The sequence below is a fragment of the Oryx dammah genome, unplaced genomic scaffold, assembly GCF_014754425.2.
Source record: "Oryx dammah isolate SB20612 unplaced genomic scaffold, SCBI_Odam_1.1 HiC_scaffold_15, whole genome shotgun sequence".
Taxonomy (NCBI): Eukaryota; Metazoa; Chordata; class Mammalia; order Artiodactyla; family Bovidae; genus Oryx; species Oryx dammah.
Window position 1 is genome coordinate 42,575,190 of NW_024070199.1, and position 20,293 is coordinate 42,595,482.

Here is a 20,293-nt window from a genome sequence, read left to right on the forward strand (position 1 = left end):
GCCCCCCATCGCACACCGGAGGCGGAGGCGGGGCGGGGGCGGGGGCCGGCGAGCACGGGAGGGGGAGGGGCGGAATGGGAAGAGGAGGGGGCCGCCCGCGGGACTCTCGCCCAGGGGTCTTCTGTCTTCGAATACGGCCGTCTTCCCTGGGCAGTCTGGCAGAGTCTGGACGCCAGGGTGGTCAGCTGCTTGCCCTCTCTCTACGAAAGGGGAAACTAAGGCCTGGAAGGTGTCTGGGCACTCCAGCCTTGCTGGGCATCCCTGGGCCCCCGCTGGTCACCCTTGGCAAGCCGGCCCCAGGGGGATTAGAGGCACAGGTACATGCTTTCCGCCCACCCCCTCTCCTCTTTCCACCTCCAGCAGAGAAATACCTTCCAGCCTGGGGTCTGGTTCCATCTGTCCTCACACCCCTGGGAATCTCTTCCCTTCCAGTCTGCCGCTGACCCTCTCCTCCTCCACACCAGAAGTCCTGATCCACCTATTCCCGGCCAGAGCTTTCATGGACCCGGTAACCCTGCCTGGGCACTTTGTGCTGGGAATCAGGGAACTCAAGTTCAACCTGGGGTGAACTTAAATTCTAGGGTTAAGAGGCAACTCCCTGGACCTGGTTGCTTCCAGCTCTACTATAGGGAGCTGTTTGTGGAGCTGTTCTGAGGCTGCAGAGATGACCCATGTGAAGCCTCTGTGAGAACGGTCCTGACTTTTCTACTGCCTTCTTAGTCCTCCGCTCCAACCACCTGGAAGCTGAGTCCTCCCAGACACCCAGAGCCCCACATTGAGTTATGTGGTTCTCATAAACCTCTGCTTTCTACTGCCATCTGGGCCCGGTGTGGCCAGAATCCTGGAGCTGAGGCAGCCAACCAAAGCTGGTGCTGGAAGGGGCTGGATTCCATTCTAGACCCACACAGATACCTAGGTGTTGTGTGAGGGTCCTTACTAAGCAGGAGAAGGGAATGGGGAATCTCAGAGTCAAGAGAACTGCTTGTGATCCATTTGGTCCCTTGGGATGTCAGTTTCTCTCTGCCCCTGTCTTCCCTTCTGCACAATTGGAAGAGGGTCATATCTTGCCCAGGTCCCAAGGCTGTTATCATCAAATGAACCCCACAGCCTGGCCTGTCCCTTTCTAGCCCTGGTCACACTGCATCCTCACGCATCAGCCCTTAGTTTATCCTGCCTCAGAGACCCCCAAGTTCTTCCCTAGCACATACATATGCCTTGGGGCCTCTGGCCTCAGTTGACCTGCCGGTGGCTCTCCAGTTACAGTAAGCAGAAAGACATTTCCTTTGCATCAGGAATAGTACTGCCTGAGTGGGCTGACAAGCTGGAGGGCTGGGGGGCCCTGCTGTTCTTTCTTCTGTCCTTTCTCGGTTTGGCATCTCCTCTGGGAGTGTCAGGAGACTGGGATAATGGTAGTGATGAAAAGGGGGAGGGTTTAGGTTTGGGCAGGAGCAAAGAGAATTTCCTACCAGGGTTAGGTTGCAAGCAACCTTCCTGGCCCAGTCCTTTGTCTATCCTAAACCTCACCTTCCCTGGACCTGACATCCCATTCTTTTTTCCCTCCTCCCAGCTACTCCTCTTTTGGAGGTGATTCATGAAATAGAGCATGCTAGAAAGAAGATCTGAGGGATGTGGGTGTGGAGGGAGGAGAGAGGGAATAGAGACCATTCTGAGGTGCCCCGCTCTCTCATCCCACACACATACATGCACACTGGCTGAGACCTGGCTGGCTGTGAGACGGCAGCGCTAGAATGGGAGTGGGATCTCAGAGCTAGAGGCAGAGGTGGGGATGAACTGAACTGATTGATCAGGACAGGGAGAAGCAGAGGTGGGCAAGCAAGGGGCACCTGCCTATCCCTCCCTCAGGGGCACAGGCCGCTGGTGGGGTAGGAGAGCACCAGACAAAGTCCGCTGCGCCAGTAGGCTGGTGGGGATGAGGGAAGAAAAGTCCTGAGTTTATTTTCTCTTTCTTTTTTGGCCTTGCGGTGCGGCTTGTGGGATCTTAGTTACTGGACCGCGGATGGAACCCGGGTTTCCCCAGGGAAAGCACTGAGTCCGACCCACTGGACCACCAGGGAATTCCCCTGCGTTTATTTTCAAGACTAAAAAGGATCCAAATCTTGTCGCTTAAGACTCCTTTTTTTTTTTTTTCCTTTCAGTAATAATTTATTGAGCACTTCTAACGCCAGGTACTGTGAGACAGTAAAAACTCATGTCTTGGGAGTTGTAAGTGCAGAAAAGGGCAAGAAAGATTTCAAAACAAATGGTATAGGTTTGGCCGCTCCAGGGCAGGAAAGGCGGGAGACAGTTTAACGTAGATGACATTTGAGCCGGCCAGGAAGGTGGAAAAGGGGGCTTTAGTGTGGCCCTTCCCCCAGGTCGGCAGCTGGATCTCAGCCCGGAGGGCCGGCTTCGCTCCCGTCTCCGATCTCCTTTCAGCCCATTCATCCATGCCTGGGCCGGGAATGGGCGGGCAGACAATGAGACACTGTTTTATCACAGGCATCGGCGGCAAACTCCCGCTTGGCGCCCAGAGCGCGAGACCGCCGGGGGAACGAGTTTCTGGAGAACGTGAAGATCCAGGCCTCTCAAGTCCAACCAGGGAGTAGCGCCGCAAGGCAGGAGGTCTGCGCTGAGGCCAGTGAGATGCAGAAAGCAGGCCCTTCGGGCACGACCTGCTTTCCCCACAGCCCCGCCCCGGCTCTGGCCTCCAGTGTTCCCCGCGTCGCCGCCGGCCGCGGTCCTCCCGGATTTGAATCCGCAGAGATAGTGACCTGTGCACTACAACTCCCAGAAGGCTTCGCGACCAGGCGGCCTAAGGAGCATTGGAGAACGGTAGGGGGTGGGCCCTGATGGGAACTGCCTGGCAATCCTCGAGCGGACGTGGCGTATCGCCCTACCGGAAGTTCCGGGAAGTGGGCCCGGAGGCTGGTCCGAGCTTCCGGGTTGGTCGCGCGCCTTCCTGCGGCTAAGATGGCGGCCGAGCATCCCGAGCCTCCTAAGGGAGAGTTGCAGCTGCCGCCGCCGCCGCCTCCTGGGCACTATGGTGCCTGGGCTGCCCAGGAGCTCCAGGCCAAATTAGCAGAGATCGGAGCTCCCATCCAGGGTGAGGAACATGGGAAGTCAAGGGCCGGAAAGTGCAGGCCTGCGGGAAAGCGGAGCTGGTTACCCCGGAGACCCGGGGGCGGGGGTTGGAGGCTGGCCGTGGTGGCCTGACTTGGGCAGGCTGGCCTGCTCGGCCTGACCTACCCCGTTGATCCTGTGCTTTGCTTAGCAGGGAGTCGCGAGGAGCTTGTGGAGCGATTGCAAACTTACACTCGCCAAGTAAGTGTTGGTGGCGGGACATGAGGATAGGCCGAGCGTTTGCAGGAGGCATTAATGACCCGTTACAACTCGGTCTTCGTTGTTTACTAATCTCGGTACAGCAAGTGGGGTCTTGGCTGCTGCTTGTCTGCTGTGTTATAATTGCTTTTGTATATATCGTCTCCCCGGAGCCCATTCCGAGCTCTGGCAGGCAGTCACTGGGTAAATTTTGTTGAATAGACGAGAGCGAGCGCTGTTTCATGCAGCAGCTCCTTTTAGACTGCCCTAGAGTCTTTTCTCTTTCACAGACTGGCATCGTCCTGAATCGTCCCGTTCTGAGAGGTGAAGATGGGGACAAAGCTGCTCCTCCTCCTATGTCAGCACAGGTAAGAAGACTGTCTCGCTTGGTAAGATTCTTTTCTACTCAGAGTAGCTCCTCCTCTGAGCGTACCGGGGGATGCACCTAGCCCATTGGGCAGGGAGGTACACTGATGAAAGAACTGGGAACTCTTCAGTTCTTCCTTCGTCCAGATTCTTGCTTCCTTTTTCAGTGTCAGTTCCTCCAAATTTCATGTGCCATTTAAGATTCAGCTTAAATATCTGGAAACCTGACATAATCCTCCCCCAGCTGGAAGTAATCACTCTCTTCTCTGCCCTCCCTGTGCAGAGTTCCCATGTTTTTCAGTGAGAAATTAGGGCTTACTCTCTGACTTAATTTCATACCGTTTGTATTTAATCAGTCATTGGGGCACACTGGGTCTTATTTATTTAAATCTCTCAATTTCCATGTCTTTTCTGATCCAGGATTTGATTGTTTTTCTGTAGAGCAGTGGCCCTGACCTGGGGTCCAGGGACTTCTATGTGTGGCATAAGAAGGTTTTTATTTTTTGAGGAGATGAGGGGTTTTTAGAAGGCCTTTAGAGGTGTCCGTGAGTCTCCTGAAATTGTATGGGAAGTCTGTGTTCATGATGTTTTTCTGGGACAGAGTTGATAGCTTTCATCAGTTGGTGGCACAAAGTTAAAATGCTCTTCTTTCGATACTGCTGTAGAGTATTCTTTCTTTCTTCCTTTATGTCTTTGGCTGCACTGGGTCTTCATTGCTGCATGCAGGCCCTTTCCAGTTGAAGCGAGCACAGGACTACTCTCTAGTTGTGTTGTGTGGCCATCCCATGGCAGTGGCCTTTTGTGGCAGAGCACGGGCTCCAGGGTATACAGGTTTCAGCAGCTGCAGCACACGCGGCACATGGGCTTAGTTGCCCCGCAGCACATGGAATCTTCCTAGAGCAGGGCTCGAACCCGTGTGTCCTGCGTTGAGCGGATTCTTAACCATTGGACCTTCAGAGAAGCCCTGCATTTTTTTGAATGCAAGAATTGTGCATCATTTGACTTTGAATCCCAGTACCAACCTTATATTAGTTCCCCAGCAAATGCCTGCTGTTACATAAATGCTTCGTAGTTAATGGTCTTTTTTTTTCCCCCACAGCTCTCGGGGATTCCCATGCCGCCCCCACCCATGGGTCTCCCTCCTCTACAACCCCCTCCACCACCCCCACCACCCCCACCTGGCCTTGGCCTTGGCTTTCCTATGGCGGTTGGACCCCGCCCGCCAAACTTGGGGCCTCCTCCTCCTCTCCGGGTGGGTGAGCCCGTGGCGCTGTCTGAGGAAGAGCGGCTGAAGCTGGCGCAGCAGCAGGCGGCATTGCTGATGCAGCAGGAGGAGCGTGCCAAGCAGGTAGGGCAGGTGGCAGCCTGAGCCTGGGTCCCACCAGGGTCCTGAAAAGGGAGTAGGGCCTCCCGGGGAGCCGGATCCTGGGGCCTAGGCTTCTGGGAAGGTCTGGACCCAAGTCTTCAGGGCCTCGGCTGGAAGAACAGACCAGGAAGCAGAGCTGTGGCAGACAGGCCAGTGGGGTGTGGGTGCTGGAATGAGCTCGTTTTTTTTCTTAAGCAGGGAGATCATTCACTGAAGGAACATGAGCTTTTGGAGCAGCAGAAGCGGGTAATGCCTCCCTCTTCCTAACCTTTGACCCCCATGGTCTCATCCATCGTGTGTCACTTTTAGTGCTTACTGTCTAAAGTTAGCAGTGCCATTCAGGTTTCCCGTGGAGGTTACCTCATCGTCATCTAAGTTCCATTATCTCCCAAATAATTGTTTCTTTCACGTAGCCAAGGAATTGGTAATCTGTGGACTATAGCCTGTTTTTGTATGGCCTGTGATGTAAGGATGGTTTTTATATATTTGAAGGGTTGTTTTGTGGAGATGGGGGAAAGGAATTTACAACAGTCTACAAACAACCCAGAAAGCCTAAAATATTTACTGACTGGCCCATTACAGAAGAAATTTCCTGACCCCTACTGGGCTTCCCCGATGGCTCAGTGGGTAAAGAGTCTGCCTGCAGGAGACAGGAGATGTGGGTTTGATCCCTGGGTTAGGAAGATCCCCTGGAGAAGGAAATGGCAACCCGCTCCAGTATTCTTGCTTGAAAAATCCCATGGACCAGAGGAGCCTGGCAGGCTATAGCCCATGGAATTGCAAAGAGTCGGACATGACTGAGCAACTAAGCACTCAGGCGTGCACGATCCCTACTAGTCTTACGTGATATCATTTTAGGTACACTGGAGAGGATTCTGGGCTAATTTAGTCATTTGTATCAGATTTAGTTCAAACGTGGTGTGTTTAAGTTTGGAATGATACATAAGATCCTCAGTTACTGAGACGCGTTGTATTAGTTGTCACCAACTAGGTTATTTAGGAGTATTAGGAGATAAACATTGACAGGAACAAACCTGGAGATATTTACAGGATGTTGTCTTTGCCCATATTGTGGTAGATCTTGAGGGGTCAGTATAAGAAAATTTATTGTTCTTAGAAATAATTTTATCTTTTGGGAAGAAAAATCTTGTTAAAAAAATAGACAGTGTTTACTAAATATTTTTAAAAAAATTATTAGGAACCAGCGTTTTCTTTGAGTTTTTCTTCGTGTCATTTCCAAGAGTTTTCTTTTGTTTTGAGAGGGCTCCTTCATTTAGGTCAAGAGTGTGGAAGCATGGGGGTGGCAAGGATGTCAGAGTGCTGGTAGTACCTGATTAATCCGTGCTGGTACCTGATTAATCTGTTAACCTGGCTGAAAGGCTGCATTTGCTGGGGGCTGCCTGCCCAGTGGATTTCCAGAGCTGTGTCCCCAGCTCCTACTTCCCTCTCGTAGGCAGCTGTGTTACTGGAGCAGGAACGACAGCAGGAGATTGCCAAGATGGGCACGCCTGTCCCTCGGCCCCCACAAGACATGGGCCAGATTGGTGTTCGCACTCCTCTGGGTCCTCGAGGTAAGATCCTAGAAAGAAGGGAAGGGCAAGGAAGGTGATGGAATTTTTTAACTTAAGTATTTATCACAAAAAAGTGCACATATTGTAAGTGTACAGTTCAGTGAATTTTCACAAACTGAACACACCTATACTGCTAGCACTTGGTCCAAGAAACAAGATCATTAGCACCCCAGAAGTCCTCCTTGCTCCCTTCTAGCCCCTCCTCCCCTCCCAAGGGTAACCATTACCCTGGCTCTGAAGCAAGGAAGTAAGTTTTAAAATGTGTGACTTATCTCTTCTGACATTAGATGTTTTTTCCCTCCTCTCAGTGGCTGCTCCAGTGGGCCCTGCTCCCACTGTTCTGCCTATGGGGGCCCCTGTTCCTCGGCCTCGTGGTCCCCCACCACCCCCTGGAGACGAGAACAGAGAGGTGAGATTGCAGGGTTCTTCCTGGGAACAGGAGAGTGTTTTAGAAGAGGACTATTTCTGGATTTTTAGAGAAGGACTCGAGAGAAGATGGGAGAACTTCTGGGGATGGGGCTGGTTGGTGGAGGGGATCCATATTTACTTAAAACACACTTAGGTAGGGCAGGAAGTCGGTCGAGTCTGGCAGACGTTTCTAGGGTGGGGTTCTGGGGTTCACTCTGAGGGATGCTAAGGTGTAGTTGAATCCACTTGGTGTCCACTGTCGATGTTCCCAACGCCTGGCCAGCAGCCTTTCAAGTCCAAGAAGTAGAAGTCGAGAAAAAAGGGCCCTGTGATCACCCCCTCTTCCTGGCTTGTCTCTGGCAGATGGATGACCCCTCTGTGGGCCCTAAGATCCCCCAGGCTTTGGAAAAAATCCTGCAGCTGAAGGAGAGCCGCCAGGAAGAGATGAACTCTCAGCAGGGTGAGTCCTAAGGGCTATAAGGACGGAGCTGCAGAGCTGGGGCTGAGTCTGCCTTCCGCCTCCCTCCCCCGAGGAGGATTCAAGAGAGAAACTGGCTCTGGGGACAGAGGGGTTACCGTGAAGAGATTGATGGCCATCTTCCTCCCTTACAGAGGAAGAGGAAATGGAAACAGACACTCGCTCATCCCTGGGCCACTCAGCATCAGAGACTGAGGAGGACACGATGTCTGTATCCAAGAAGGAGGTATGGGGGGAGCTGGATCTGGAAGGGATGTTGGAGAGAGGGTTTGGCCACTAAAAGAATCCTGTCTCAGATCTTCAATAGTTAGTAGCTGCTAGGACTTGCTCGTGATCCAGCGGTTAAGACTGTGCTTCGACTGCAGAGGGCATGGTTTGCTCCCTGGTTGGGAAACTAAGATTCCACATGCTGTACAGTGAGGCCAAAAAAAAAGTTAGTAGCTGCTGTCTCATGCCAGGTCCTTGTCCAGAGCACCTTACAGATACATATTTTTTTATTCAATTGGCCTAAATCCTTTGAGTTCTGAGTGTGATGCATGCCTCCATTTTAGAACTGAAATAACTGAGATTCAGAGAGGTGCAGTACTTTACTCAGAGACACACAGTTTGAGAGGGGCTGAACTTTGTGGTCTGACTTCAAGGCCTCTTTTTGCAGTTGCTTGGGGAAAATTGGGTGAGGTGATCAGGGGTTGGGAGGCAGGCATGGTGCTTTGAATCTCTGACCTAGTCTGTTTACCGTATTTTGGCAGAAAAATCGGAAGCGCCGGAACCGAAAGAAGAAGAAAAAGCCCCAGCGGGTGCGGGCGGCGTCCTCTGAGAGCTCTGGGGACCGAGACAAAGAGTCCGGCCGCTCTCGGGGCTCGGAATCCCCAGCGGCCGACGTGGAAATTGAGTACGTGACTGAAGAGCCTGAGATTTATGAGCCCAACTTCATCTTCTTCAAGAGGATTTTTGAGGCTTTCAAGGTACAAGGAGCAGCGCACTCGGAAGGGGCACTGCTGAGCCGGGGCGGGGTGAGTGGGTGTCTTTTCAGAACCAGCTTCAGCTGGAGTTCCAAGCTGTCTGTCTGCTTAGCTCACCGATGACGTGAAAAAGGAGAAGGAGAAGGAGCCAGAGAAACTTGACAAAATGGAGAACTCTGCGGTGCCCAAGAAGAAGGGCTTTGAGGAGGAGCACAAGGACAGCGACGATGACAGCAGCGATGACGAACAGGTGAGGCCACGCCCCTTGTAGGGGAAACAAGGGCTTTGGGGGCGACTGGCTGCGATGCATCCTTCAAGGGACCGTGGCGACCTCTTGCAGGGGAGAAGTCCTTTGGTAGCTTAAGTTTCAGAGTAAGCTGGGACGTCTCATGTCACCTAAGAGTCCCGTTCACAAGAGAGGATTGTTCTGCTCTAGGAAAAGAAGCCGGAAGCCCCCAAACTGTCCAAGAAGAAGCTGCGCCGAATGAACCGCTTCACCGTGGCTGAGCTCAAGCAGGTGCGGGCTGAGAGGCTAAGGCGCTCCCACAGGCCCTGGAGCCCAGGAGCTCTGGGAACCTCCAGGGTGTGGGGAGGAGGGCTTTGAAGGAGGCCCAGGATGGGCCCTCTAGAGGAAGGGAAGGCAGGGCAGCTTTAGGTCTGAGAAGCTCGGACTTTGCAGAGGGCTGCTGCTGTATTTCCAGCTCGTGGCTCGGCCCGATGTCGTGGAGATGCACGATGTGACCGCACAGGACCCCAAGCTCTTGGTTCACCTCAAGGCCACGCGGAATTCTGTGCCTGTGCCACGCCACTGGTGTTTCAAGCGCAAGTACCTACAGGGCAAACGAGGCATTGAGAAGCCCCCCTTTGAGCTGCCTGACTTCATCAAACGCACAGGCATCCAGGAGATGCGGGAGGCCCTGCAGGAGAAGGTGAGGGCCTGGCTGGCGCTCAGAGCTGTGGTGGGGGATCCACTCCTTGGCTGCCACCTGCTTCAGAATTGTATCTGGCTCCCCAAACTCCCCTCCACGCTAACTGTCTGATCGTTTATCCTTTAGTTTAGATGTCAGCACTGCATAGGACGCATGGGGGCTGGGAGGGCAGGAGGGGAAGGACAGCTCCTGAAAGGCAGACCTCGCCTCTCTGCTCAGCTGGCTCCCTGCCCCGCTGAGACTGCTGGTTCCTTGCGGCTCTGTTTGCCCCTTTGTCTCCCCGTCCTCCTGCCTGCCTGCACTTTGCAAGCTCTGTTTGAGCTGCACACCGTGACTCCTTCTTCCGCAGGTTGCTTTTGGCTGTTTGTAGCTCTCTGCCTGCTGTGTGAACTGATGCCCTTGAGGCTAGAAATACATGCTGATTGTTTAACTTCCTAAATTCAAAAATGTTGATTAAATACTCTGGTTAGGTTATTAGAGTGTTTTTGTGTGTAGTGCGCAGATTCAGGAGGTACCAAAGTACGTGGTGCAAAGAGTGCCTCTGAGGTAGACTTTTGTCGCCTACTTTTCTGCAGAGGTGACTGATGAGGTCAGTCTCTTGATCAGATGGCTTTCAAAATATTTAACATACATAGCTGAGAGTGATTTCATATGTTACATGTTTTGTTCAACATGGATCACATTTTGAGGGACTTGAGTAGGAAGGATTTTGGTGGCTTCTGTGATGAGATAAATGAGGTTTCCCTCTGTCTCTTGGAAGTAGGGATTTGGGCCTGCCAAGAGTTGAACTTGGTGCATACCTTTTATGGTGTGTCTCTTGCCATTCTCCACAGGAAGAACAGAAAACCATGAAGTCAAAAATGCGAGAGAAGGTTCGGCCCAAGATGGGGAAGATCGACATTGACTACCAGAAACTGCACGACGCCTTCTTCAAGTGGCAGACCAAGCCAAAGCTGACCATCCATGGGGACCTGTACTATGAGGTTCGGCGGGGGGCAGGGAGGCAACATTGGGCCTTTGGTCATGGCTGTGTCACTCTGGGTCAGAAGGGCTCTGGAAGCAGGTACGGTGGCCCCTCCCCTCAGCCTTCACATTGTCCATCAACTCCCTTTGGATGGGATGAAATTTGGAATAAGGTGGTCCTCCGAAGGAGATATGCAGATCATGTTTTTGAGGTCATCGTCGTTGATGGTGGGTTATTTGGGAATAGAGAGGCCAAGGGTGGGTGCTTTTTAGATACACTTCGTATTGGGGTAGGAAAAACTTTTGTTTTTTCTTTCTGAGCCTTAGCATATTCATTGCCATGCTATCTTGAAAATTTTGAGGTGGAAGGACCTTGGATCTTCTCAGATGTCTTCATTTAGCAGATGAGAAAGCCAGTTCTTGAACTTGGCCATGTTCTCATAGTGGGTTAATGACTGCGCTAGGAGTCTTGCCTTTCCCTCTCCTTCCTGGCCTTTATTCCTTTCCCTACTGTAGCCAGAGAAAGAACTGATGAGAGTCAGTGGGAATGGCAGCTCCCACCGGGACTGTGTGTCTGATGTGGATTGGGACTTCTCCCCTTTGTTCTCATGTCCTCTTGCAATTGACCTCCCCACATGTGTCTGGAGTCCACAGTACTGCATGCTTGGCTTTTTCCTCAGGGGAAGGAGTTTGAGACGCGGCTGAAGGAGAAGAAGCCAGGAGATCTGTCTGATGAGCTGAGGATCTCCTTGGGGATGCCAGTAGGACCAGTGAGTGCCAGTTACCCGACTGGGAAAGAAGAGAAGGGGATGCTAATTGAGGCGGGAGGGAGACAAAAGGTTATGGTTGGGCATATGGTATCCTGTGCTCTTTCTTCTGCAGAATGCCCACAAGGTCCCTCCCCCATGGCTGATTGCCATGCAGCGATATGGACCACCCCCATCGTACCCCAACCTGAAAATCCCTGGGCTGAACTCGCCTATCCCTGAGGTGAGTCCTTTCCTTGCTTTCATTCTTAGCTGGCTCTACATTTTCACTAGAGGATGACTTTTTTTCTTCTCATTCTATAATGTGGTGCTTTTTTTAAAGGAGTAATTATTTTTTAAACCCTGAAATATTTGTCATAAAATGCATAAAATGTCTAATCAGAATTGATAAGTACAAAGAAGAAAACATACCATCCACATTTCACCAATCAAATTTAATATGTGGTGAATGTGTTCCCAGATATCTTTGATATACACATGGATAGACAAAATTTTATCTCAAGAATGGTGTTAAACTTACCGTTATTTTAAAATAATAAAACAGTAAACAGGAAAAAAAATGAACAAAGTCATTAAAGTGAAGACAAAAGAAGTAATTGTTTAACTTCAGATAAAATTTTCTGTTCCTTAACAGAAACAGATTCTAAAAGCTTGCCAAAGTTAGGAAAAATCAGTAAGAAGTTGGAGCTGTGTGTTTTAAAGTACCTGTTTTCAGTTTCAGAGAGTGTGACTACAAAGGCTGAAATTATTAGCATTTTTTCTGCTTCCCACCTCCCATCCTGTTACCTTCTGATTTTTGTTGTTTGGTAATTTTGCTTTGTAATGCTTTAAAATATTTGATTTTTCTCTGCAGTTATAATCTCCACAGTTCCCAAATGTTAATTCTGTACTTTGGAGCATGACTTTTCTCTTGGGCATCAGTGTTTCTTAGAGCCCAGGCATGGAAGTGATTTGCATTTCCTATCTTGCAGAGCTGTTCCTTTGGGTACCATGCTGGTGGCTGGGGCAAACCCCCAGTAGATGAGACCGGGAAACCCCTCTACGGGGATGTGTTTGGAACCAATGCTGCTGAATTCCAGGTATGGGCCGTGACTGGCAAGCTTGGTCTTACTTTAGGTCATAAAGTTCAGAGATAGTTGGTTTCTAGCTTCATTATCAGAGAGCTGTGTGTTCTGAAGTTTGAAAGTCTGAGAAAAGGGCATACGTTTCCCTGAGATGTAACTCAAGCTCTCCACTAGACTAGATGCTCTCTCTGAGTAGGGATTATTATCTGTCTGTTTACTCTTAAATCTCTCCCTTTTACAGCTGCTTGACACAGGATACATGTATAGTAAACATTCGTTGAATGAATGAGTGGTGTTTTTCAGACCAAGACTGAGGAAGAAGAGATTGATCGGACCCCTTGGGGGGAGCTAGAGCCATCTGATGAAGAGTCTTCAGAAGAAGAGGAAGAGGAGGAAAGTGATGAAGATAAGCCAGATGAGACTGGCTTCATTACCCCTGCAGACAGGTGGGGGAAGCAAGAGAGTCTGCCTCTTCGCGGTGGTCTGTTTGTGTGTGGGGACCTTGTCTCGACTCCAGAGCTTGTATCTCTCTCCACAGTGGCCTCATCACTCCTGGAGGGTTCTCATCAGTGCCAGCTGGAATGGAGACCCCCGAACTCATTGAATTGAGGAAGAAGAAGATTGAGGAGGCGATGGACGGGTGAGGGTAACAGGCAGGGCTGAGAGGGGAGGGTTTTCTAGGTAGACGGGCTGACTTTTGTTCCTCCCACCTCCCATGTCCACACCCTGCCACGCACTAGCCTTTTACTTTTTTTAACAATTATTGAACACCAGCTCTGTGCCAGGCACTGCTCTAGGCACAGGGGCATCAGCAGTTGAAGAAAGAAAAAGTCAGGTGAGATAAACAAGTTGTCCGAGAACAAGACAGTTTCAGATGTGGATCGGACATGTAGCGGAAGGAGGCTGAATAATGGGGTGTAGAGGGCTTTGGGTGGTGGGGAAACCTTTGGGAAGGCCCACGAGGAGGAGGTATTTGTGCTGAGAGCTTGAGCAGAAGGAATTGCAAGAGCAAATGGAAGAACACTGGAGACATTCAAATGTTCAAATAATGTGCAATTCTTATGATTGAAATTTCTCTAAAAGATAATTGAGATAATTGACCATTTAAACAAAAATAATAACCATGCAGTAGCCTGCCTTTCTGCAAGCGGCAGGGTTCTAGCTTGGCAATATTTTCTTCTTTCTTTGCTTTAAAGATGTTGCCCCCAGTGTCGTCTTTCCGGCATTGTTTCTGCCAGGAAATCCGTCATCACCCTTCCATTGTTCCTCTGTGCGTTTGTGTCCTTTTCCTCTGGCTGCTTTCAAGATTCTCTTTTTATCGCTGTTTGGAACAGTTTATGATGTGTGTTAGTTTTCTTTGGGTTTGTTTCTTCCTTTTAATGGTTTGATAGTTTCTTTTCTTATTTTCTTTTTGGCCTTGCCTCGAGGTTTGGGGAATTAGATCCCTAACCAGGCATTGAACCTGAGCCCTGGGCCCCTGAAAGCACAGAGTCCTCACCACTAGACCTCCAGCGAATTCCCGTCTTTGGATCTCTTTACTTGGGGCTTGTTACACATCTTGAATCTGTGCTGTTATAGTTTTTATTAATTTTGGAAGAATTCTGGCCGTTATTTCTCCCAATTATTTTTTCTGTCTCTTTCTCTTTCTCCTCTCCTTTGGGAACCCCAGTTGTACATCTGCTAGATTTCTTGCAGTTGTCCTGCTGCTCACTGATGACTGTTTATTTAAAATTTTTCTCGTTTCTTCTTGTATTTCATTTTAGAAATTTTTTCTATTCCTGTGTCTTCAAGTTGGCTAGTATTTTTTTCTATTTCTAATCTGACATTAATCCCGTCCAGTGTAGTTTTCATCTCTAGCCGTGTGATTTGGGTCTTTTTATACCTCCTGTGTCTTTTCTTTGACTTTTGAATCCAGTTATGCTAATATGTGAAAAATATTTATCTATTTAGCTGCGCCAGCTCTTAGTTGTGGCATGTGAGATTTTCACTGGGGCATGTGGATCTTTAGTTGTGGTATGCAAATTCTTCGATGTGGGTATGTGGGAGCTAGTTCCTTGACCAGGGGTGGAGCTGGGCCTCCTGCCTTGGGAAGGCGGAGTCTTAGCCACTGGACCACCAGGGAAGTGCCCTGTTATAATAACATTTTAAGGTACTGGCTTGCTGTGCCAATTTTGGGTTGGTTTAAATGAACTGATTGTTTTCCTTGGTAAGAATTGTATTTTCTTGCCTCTTTGTCTTTCTGATAATATTTTACTGAGGTTGTGAAATGTGCCTTGTCAGGTTAAGGTTCCTGAAAATCCTTAATTTCATGCAGGGTTGTTACAGTTAACGGTGCTCAGAAACAGTTTGATCCTTTCAGGTCCTGCTCTTCAGGTTCCTTAGGCAGGACTGAAGTAGTGCTCAGTCCTCCACTGCTGACGCACGAGGCCCTGTACTCTGCCCTGTACCCTATTGATCAGGCCCTGCTCCCAGACCTGAGGGAAGAGCAGGCATGTATGTAACTGCCAGTGCCTTCGGGTCGTTCTTTCTCTGGCCTTGGTACTTTCCTCCCACACAGTCCTCGCCCAAGAACTGAGGACGGGAGGGGGTTCTCTGTAGGTCTCTTGAGTTTTCGAGTCTCTGCTTTTTCTTTTTAGGTTCTCTATCCTGTGATCTCTAGTCGCCTCGGTTTCCCTGGACTTCCAGCTTCACCCCTTCAACTCCTGGAGTCCTTGGGGCTCTGCAAGGAGCTCCCCCTCCTTGTTCTGTAGCCTGGAGACTCTCAGTGCAGTAGGAATCACCTCACTTGTTTCCCATCTCTCAGGAATCCCTCTCCTTTGTTGCTCATGTCCAGTGACTTGAAAAACACTGTTTCATGTACTTTGTCCAGTTTTTGATTGCTTCAGGTAGGAAGGTAAATCTGGTCCTGGTTCCTATACTCCTTGTCTAGAAGCAGAAGTCTCAAGTTTTGTTTATTCAAGGAAGAAAAAGAAAGCGTACTGGGGCTAGGACCTAATGAGCAAGGATTAAATAAGGGGCCTGATTATGAAACTTTTAGGTCACGGGGACGAGTTTGGGTTTATTCAAATAATGATTAGGAGCCACAGAGGATTTTGGGCAGAGGAGTGACAGGCTCTGAAATCTCTTTTTTACGGCTGGCTGCTTAGTGAGGATGGATTTTCACCTCTTCCGGGGAGGGGGTGGGGAGGAAGTCATGGTCTGGGTTGATACTGATATATTTGCTCTTGTTTTTCAAGTAGAATTCTTGAAATAGGTGACACTTTTTTATCTCATTTATCTCCATGATCTGTAGAGGCAGCTCAGACATTATTTTTCCCCTGGGTGTCCTGGAATCTCTCGGGGGAGCTCGGTGGAGCTCAGTGGGGGCGCTGCCCTCATTCCTTTTGTTGTCCCTTCTGGAGACCCTCTTGTCCTTTCTTTTGGGGGTTAACCCCCTTGTTTGCCTCCTTGTCCTTCACAGAAGTGAGACGCCTCAGCTGTTCACTGTGTTGCCAGAGAAGAGAACGGCCACTGTAGGGGGCGCCATGATGGGCTCAACCCACATCTATGACATGTCCACGGTGAGCACTTGGAGGACGCTGCTTCAGGGGGCTGGGAACGCGGGCAGGAGCTCCAGCTTCCGAGCCTCGCTTTGGAGAAGACAGTGCTCTGATTTCTTTTCCAGGTTATGAGTCGGAAGGGCCCGGCCCCTGAGCTGCAGGGTGTGGAAGTGGCCCTGGCGCCTGAAGAGTTGGAGCTGGATCCCATGGCCATGACCCAGAAGTATGAGGAGCACGTGCGGGAGCAGCAGGCACAAGTGGAGAAGGAAGACTTCAGTGACATGGTGGCTGAGCATGCTGCCAAGCAGAAGGTAGGCGCTCACTCGGGGTCCGGCTGTGCGAGAGCCAGGGACTGGGGCTGCCTTTCCCCGTGGGGTGGTGCCCTCTAGTGGTGAGAGGAAGGGAGGATGCAGTGGCTGCTGCCCTGAGCTTCCTGGGTGCTGGGAACCTTCGGGAACCTTCGGAATCCTCCGGTGGGCTGCCCTCTTTAAGGTCGATGAAGCTGAGACACAGGGAGGGGAAGGAACTCATCTGAGTCTGAGGATTCCAGTTTCTAGACTTTTCCCACAAATGTATGTGGCCACATCAGGCTGCCCACCCTTGTTTTGGGGAATCAGCGGGTTGTTTAACCTGTTGTGACCTGTTTCTCTTTCTCTCTTACAGCAAAAGAAACGGAAAGCTCAGCCTCAGGACAGTCGTGGCGGCAGCAAGAAATATAAGGAGTTCAAATTTTAGGCCCCCGTCTTACACCTGGCCTTCTGTGAGGCCCTTTGCTTGGACATCTGGGCTGCTTCACACTTAGGCCGGAAGAGCCAGCTCTCCTGCTATTCCCAAGGCCTTGTCGTTTTCATGTTCTTATTTTAGACCTGTTTTGTAAATAAAGCTGTTTCCCAAGGAGAGAGATGAATATGTAACACTCCTGATCTTCCCTCTTTTAGTTCCCTCCTGCAGAAGGATGAAAACAGCCATCTTCTGTGGCCTAAAGTGGTCCAGTGTCTGGGGGCGGGCACCTGGAGCAGATGTTACAGTTGGGACTAGTGATCAAGCTAAAGCCACTCTGAGACTTTTTTTTTTTAATCACTGCCCGCTTTTGTAGGAAAGCTCTGGAGGAAGGACCTCCAGGTCTGGTTTGACCTTACTAATGTGTCCTTGGGGACTAAAAATAGCCAGCTTAGTGCCCAGCTGGGCTGAGGAAGTGCAGTGGGCTTGGGAAGTAGGCCAGGTCAGGCCTTCCTAACAGACCTTGTGGCCGAGTCCAGGGCCTCACCTGGGAGAGAATGCAGCTCAAAACCTCTAGATTGTTCTGAGTCCATATGAGCCCCTGGGTGGTTTCATCAACCATCTCTAGGTTTTGGAGGTGGGGACGTGGTTGGGGGCTGCTTTCCTAGGCTCTAGTCCCCCGTGTCCCTGGCAGTCTTTCTGACGGGCTGGACTGGGTTAGACCCATGGGTCCCACCAGCAGTTGCCAAGCACTGGGGAGAGAAGTCACACAGTGCTGCTGTACCACTCATGCTGGTGTTAAGAGCACCATCTGAGGAGCTGCCATGCGGGAGGCTTCCAGATGCTTCCTGGAGCGGGGAGTGTGGGTGACTCCGGGGAGGATAAGGCAGTTGAGTAAGACCTCAGAAGGAATAGGATTGTAGAAATATAGTAAGTGATGAGGCAGAAAAACATTCCAAGTATAAGAAATTGAGGGCAGAGATGGGGACTTGGGACTCGAATGGTTCTTTAGGAGGGGGACATCGCGGTCAGAAAATAAGGGCTTAGCTTTAGAATTCACCCGTGCCAAAGGCTTTTTGGACTCTAGGTCCTTGAGCCCCTGCCCACACTGGGGGGAAGCGGCGGAAACTGCCCGGCCCAGAGGCGTCCAGTCGACCACTGGGTCCGTCCCCATCGCGCCCTTTGCTGGTCGTGGCGAAGAAGCCCCCCGGAGCCGCAGGGCAGGCGCCAAGTCTGCGGTCGGAAAGCGGGTTTGGGCGGGCGGCGGGTCGGGCCTCAGGTCCGGCCTCAGGTCTACAGACCCGAGGGGGCCGAGGCGCGCTCCCGCGGCAGCCCTCTCCGGGCCGGGACCGCGCCCCGGAAAAGCGGAGTTTCCGTTTGGCTCTGCTGCCACCGCGGAAAAGGAGAGGGGAGAGAAACAGGCGGAGAGGTTCAGCGGGCTGCCGCTGGGCCGCGAATTTGAGGAGAGGACGAGGCGGAGGGCGCCAAGCCGCCGACCCCCTCCCCCGAGGACCGAGGGGCGCGCGAGCCCACAGGCCCGCCCGGGGCGCGCGCCCGAGCGCGGCCCCGTCCCCGGGCGCTGGGTGGGGCGGGCGCGGGCCGGGGCTCCCCGCCCCCTCCCCGGACACGCCCACCCAGTGTCTCGGCGGCGCGAGCCGCAACAGGCAGCGGCGGGCGAGCGCGAGGACCGCGCGCCGCGAGGCCCCGCGCGTGCGTGCAGCTCGCGCTCGCGCGCTCCAGCGGGCGGGCTGAGCAGACGAATCGAGCCCCCGCGGCCGCCGCGAGAGAAGCCTGGGCGGTCCTTTCGGCCGTCGCCTCGATCCCCGTAACCCCCGCGCCTCCCCGCCCCCGGCCGGGCCATGGCGGAACGCGGAGGGCCGGGCGGTGGTCCCGGAGGCGCCGGGGGCGGCAGCGGCCAGCGGGGCTCCGGGGTCGCCCAATCCCCGCCGCAGCCGCCGCCGCCGCAGCAGCCGCCGCCGCCGCAGCAGCCGACGCCCCCCAAGCTGGCCCAGGCCACCTCGTCGTCCTCGTCCACCTCGGCGGCGGCCGCCTCGTCCTCGTCCTCGTCCACCTCCACCTCCATGGCCGTCGCGGTGGCCTCGGGCTCCGCGACTCCCGGCGGCCCGGGGCCAGGCCGCACCCCCGCCCCCGTGCAGATGAACCTGTACGCCACCTGGGAGGTGGACCGGAGCTCGTCCAGCTGCGTGCCCAGGTGAGCGGCGGGCGGGGGGCGACCAGGCCCTCGGGGACCGCCCAGCCGGGGCTGTGACAGGCCCCCGCCTTCCTATTCCTCCCCGTCCCGTCGGCCAAGGGGGCGCCCCGGCCCTGGATTCCCCCTCGGCTGCCCCGCTGCGTCCCTGCCCGGCCTCCCAGGGACTCCTCCCGAGGGGACCCCGCCCTCCTCTGGCATGCCCACCTTCGGCCTCGGGCCGGGACCACCCTCTTGCCCTCCCAGAGCGGGGCCCAGTGGATTCTCTGCCCTGGGCCTTCTGAGAGAATCCGGCCTTCCTGTCCGTTTCCCCGTGAAAGTCACGGACTTTTTTCCTTGCCTCGCCAGCGCCCGTGGGCTGTATCTGTGTCACATGGATGTGGTATAGATCTCTCTAGATATTATTATTTCCCAATATACTTGGCATGTGCCAAACTTGGTTGTCATCTTCTGCCAGGTAAAGCCCATATGGTAACCCTTAGGGCTTTTAGTTCAAAACACACGTCCATTTGTACTCCAAATACACACATTCTGTCCAGGCTTTTATGGTCTTGGAAAAGTCCTATTTAGTGTGTTTTCAAGTGTATTTTTCATCCTCTCCTCCCCACCCCCAGTAACCGGTCACATATTCTCCTAGCTCTGCAGGGGCACATAAAATTACTGCCTTGTTCCTAAACTGCAATCCATTCCTCTGTCTGTTGGAACCATCTGGGGACTTTCCATTGGTAAAATATACCTGAGTTGGGCTGTTTTCTGTTTCTGTATGGGCAAGGCAGCCTTCTCACACACTTTGGGGACAGTGTGCAGTGTCTCACAGCTTACCCCTTGACTAGATAGACACTGTGGAGTTGGGTTCAGCCAGGAAGCCCAGAGAAGTGCCTGAAGATGGTCTTTTTTCCTGTCACCTCTAAACCGAGTTGATTCTGTTGTCTTGGAGTGTGACTTGCTCCTCACTCTGGAAGCCCCATCTTGGGCAGATGGACATGTAAGTGGGGGTTAGGGAGCGTGGCTTGGTTACATCTTCAACTCTCTTTTTTCTCCAGCCCCCTTCTGTTTTGAATTGTTTCATGCATACAAAATGATGTATGTCCTAGAGAGGACTTTAAAATTTTAAAAATGACAAGAAGCACATCTCTGTCCTTGACTCAGCTTGAGAAAGAGCATTAGAGTTGTGTTGGAGCCCTGGGTGCCTCTTCCCAGCCGTGTCCCCTGCTTCCCCCTACAAAGGTAAACATTATTCTGAATTGTGTGTCCCTCATTTCCCGGTCTTTTAAAATTAGTTTTACTACGTATGTGCATCTCTAGACGGTCTTTTTTTGTTGTGAATGTTTTGGGAAGTTTATATAAATGCTATCATAACGTACGTGTTCTGTAACCTATTTGTGTCTGTGTGTGTTGTTTGTGTGTGTGTGTGAACTCAACATTAAGTTTGGGAGAATCATCGATGCTGTATGGTAACTCGAAACATTTTCCCTAAGGGGTAAGAATTTCACAGTATGAATATATCGTAAATCTCCTTTTGATGAACAGTTGGGTTGTTTCCTGTTTGTTAACACGAACAGTAATGCTATAAATATTTTTGTCCAGGACTCTTGGCGCTTCTCGCAAAAGTTTCTTTAGGATGCCTTTGTGT

The 20,293-nt window shown here is 51.8% G+C and overlaps 2 protein-coding genes across 5 annotated transcripts in view; both read left to right on the top strand.

Moving 5' to 3' along the window:
- The first annotated feature begins 2,920 nt into the window (after positions 1-2,920).
- SF3B2 (splicing factor 3b subunit 2) lies at positions 2,921-16,645 on the top strand. 4 transcript variants are annotated; one of them, XM_040256175.1, is made up of 22 exons: positions 2,921-3,103; positions 3,275-3,321; positions 3,609-3,686; positions 4,784-5,032; positions 5,246-5,296; positions 6,504-6,621; positions 6,930-7,030; positions 7,393-7,489; positions 7,642-7,733; positions 8,257-8,472; positions 8,582-8,719; positions 8,906-8,986; positions 9,171-9,398; positions 10,232-10,381; positions 11,042-11,131; positions 11,244-11,351; positions 12,100-12,207; positions 12,496-12,638; positions 12,731-12,832; positions 15,653-15,752; positions 15,857-16,042; positions 16,395-16,638. In XM_040256175.1, the coding sequence occupies exons 1-22, from the start codon at positions 2,971-2,973 to the stop codon at positions 16,464-16,466; spliced, it is 2,688 nt and encodes an 895-aa protein (XP_040112109.1). In that variant the 5' UTR covers positions 2,921-2,970; the 3' UTR covers positions 16,467-16,638. The 4 variants fall into 4 exon arrangements, with proteins under 4 accessions (XP_040112109.1, XP_040112112.1, XP_040112108.1 ...); XM_040256178.1 differs by having other exon boundaries at positions 2,926-3,103; positions 5,249-5,296; XM_040256174.1 differs by having other exon boundaries at positions 2,927-3,103; positions 3,272-3,321; positions 16,395-16,645.
- A 1,497-nt stretch (positions 16,646-18,142) lies between these two features.
- Positions 18,143-20,293, top strand: part of PACS1 (phosphofurin acidic cluster sorting protein 1) — a 150,359-nt gene continuing 148,208 nt past the window's right edge. The window contains exon 1 of the mRNA XM_040256346.1: positions 18,143-18,663. Coding sequence (XP_040112280.1) covers positions 18,311-18,663 — 353 coding nt within the window. The 5' untranslated portion in view covers positions 18,143-18,310. The remainder of the gene's footprint in view (positions 18,664-20,293) is intronic.

Excerpts from the sequence above, each read along its gene's own strand:
- SF3B2 (XM_040256174.1), top strand. The coding sequence starts at position 2,971 with ATGGCGGCCGAGCATCCCGAGCCTCCTAAGGGAGAGTTGCAGCTGCCG. Across the intron at positions 3,322-3,608 it reads TGCAAACTTACACTCGCCAA|ACTGGCATCGTCCTGAATCG; the intron begins GTAAGTGTTGGT and ends TCTCTTTCACAG. Across the intron at positions 8,720-8,905 it reads ACAGCAGCGATGACGAACAG|GAAAAGAAGCCGGAAGCCCC; the intron begins GTGAGGCCACGC and ends GTTCTGCTCTAG.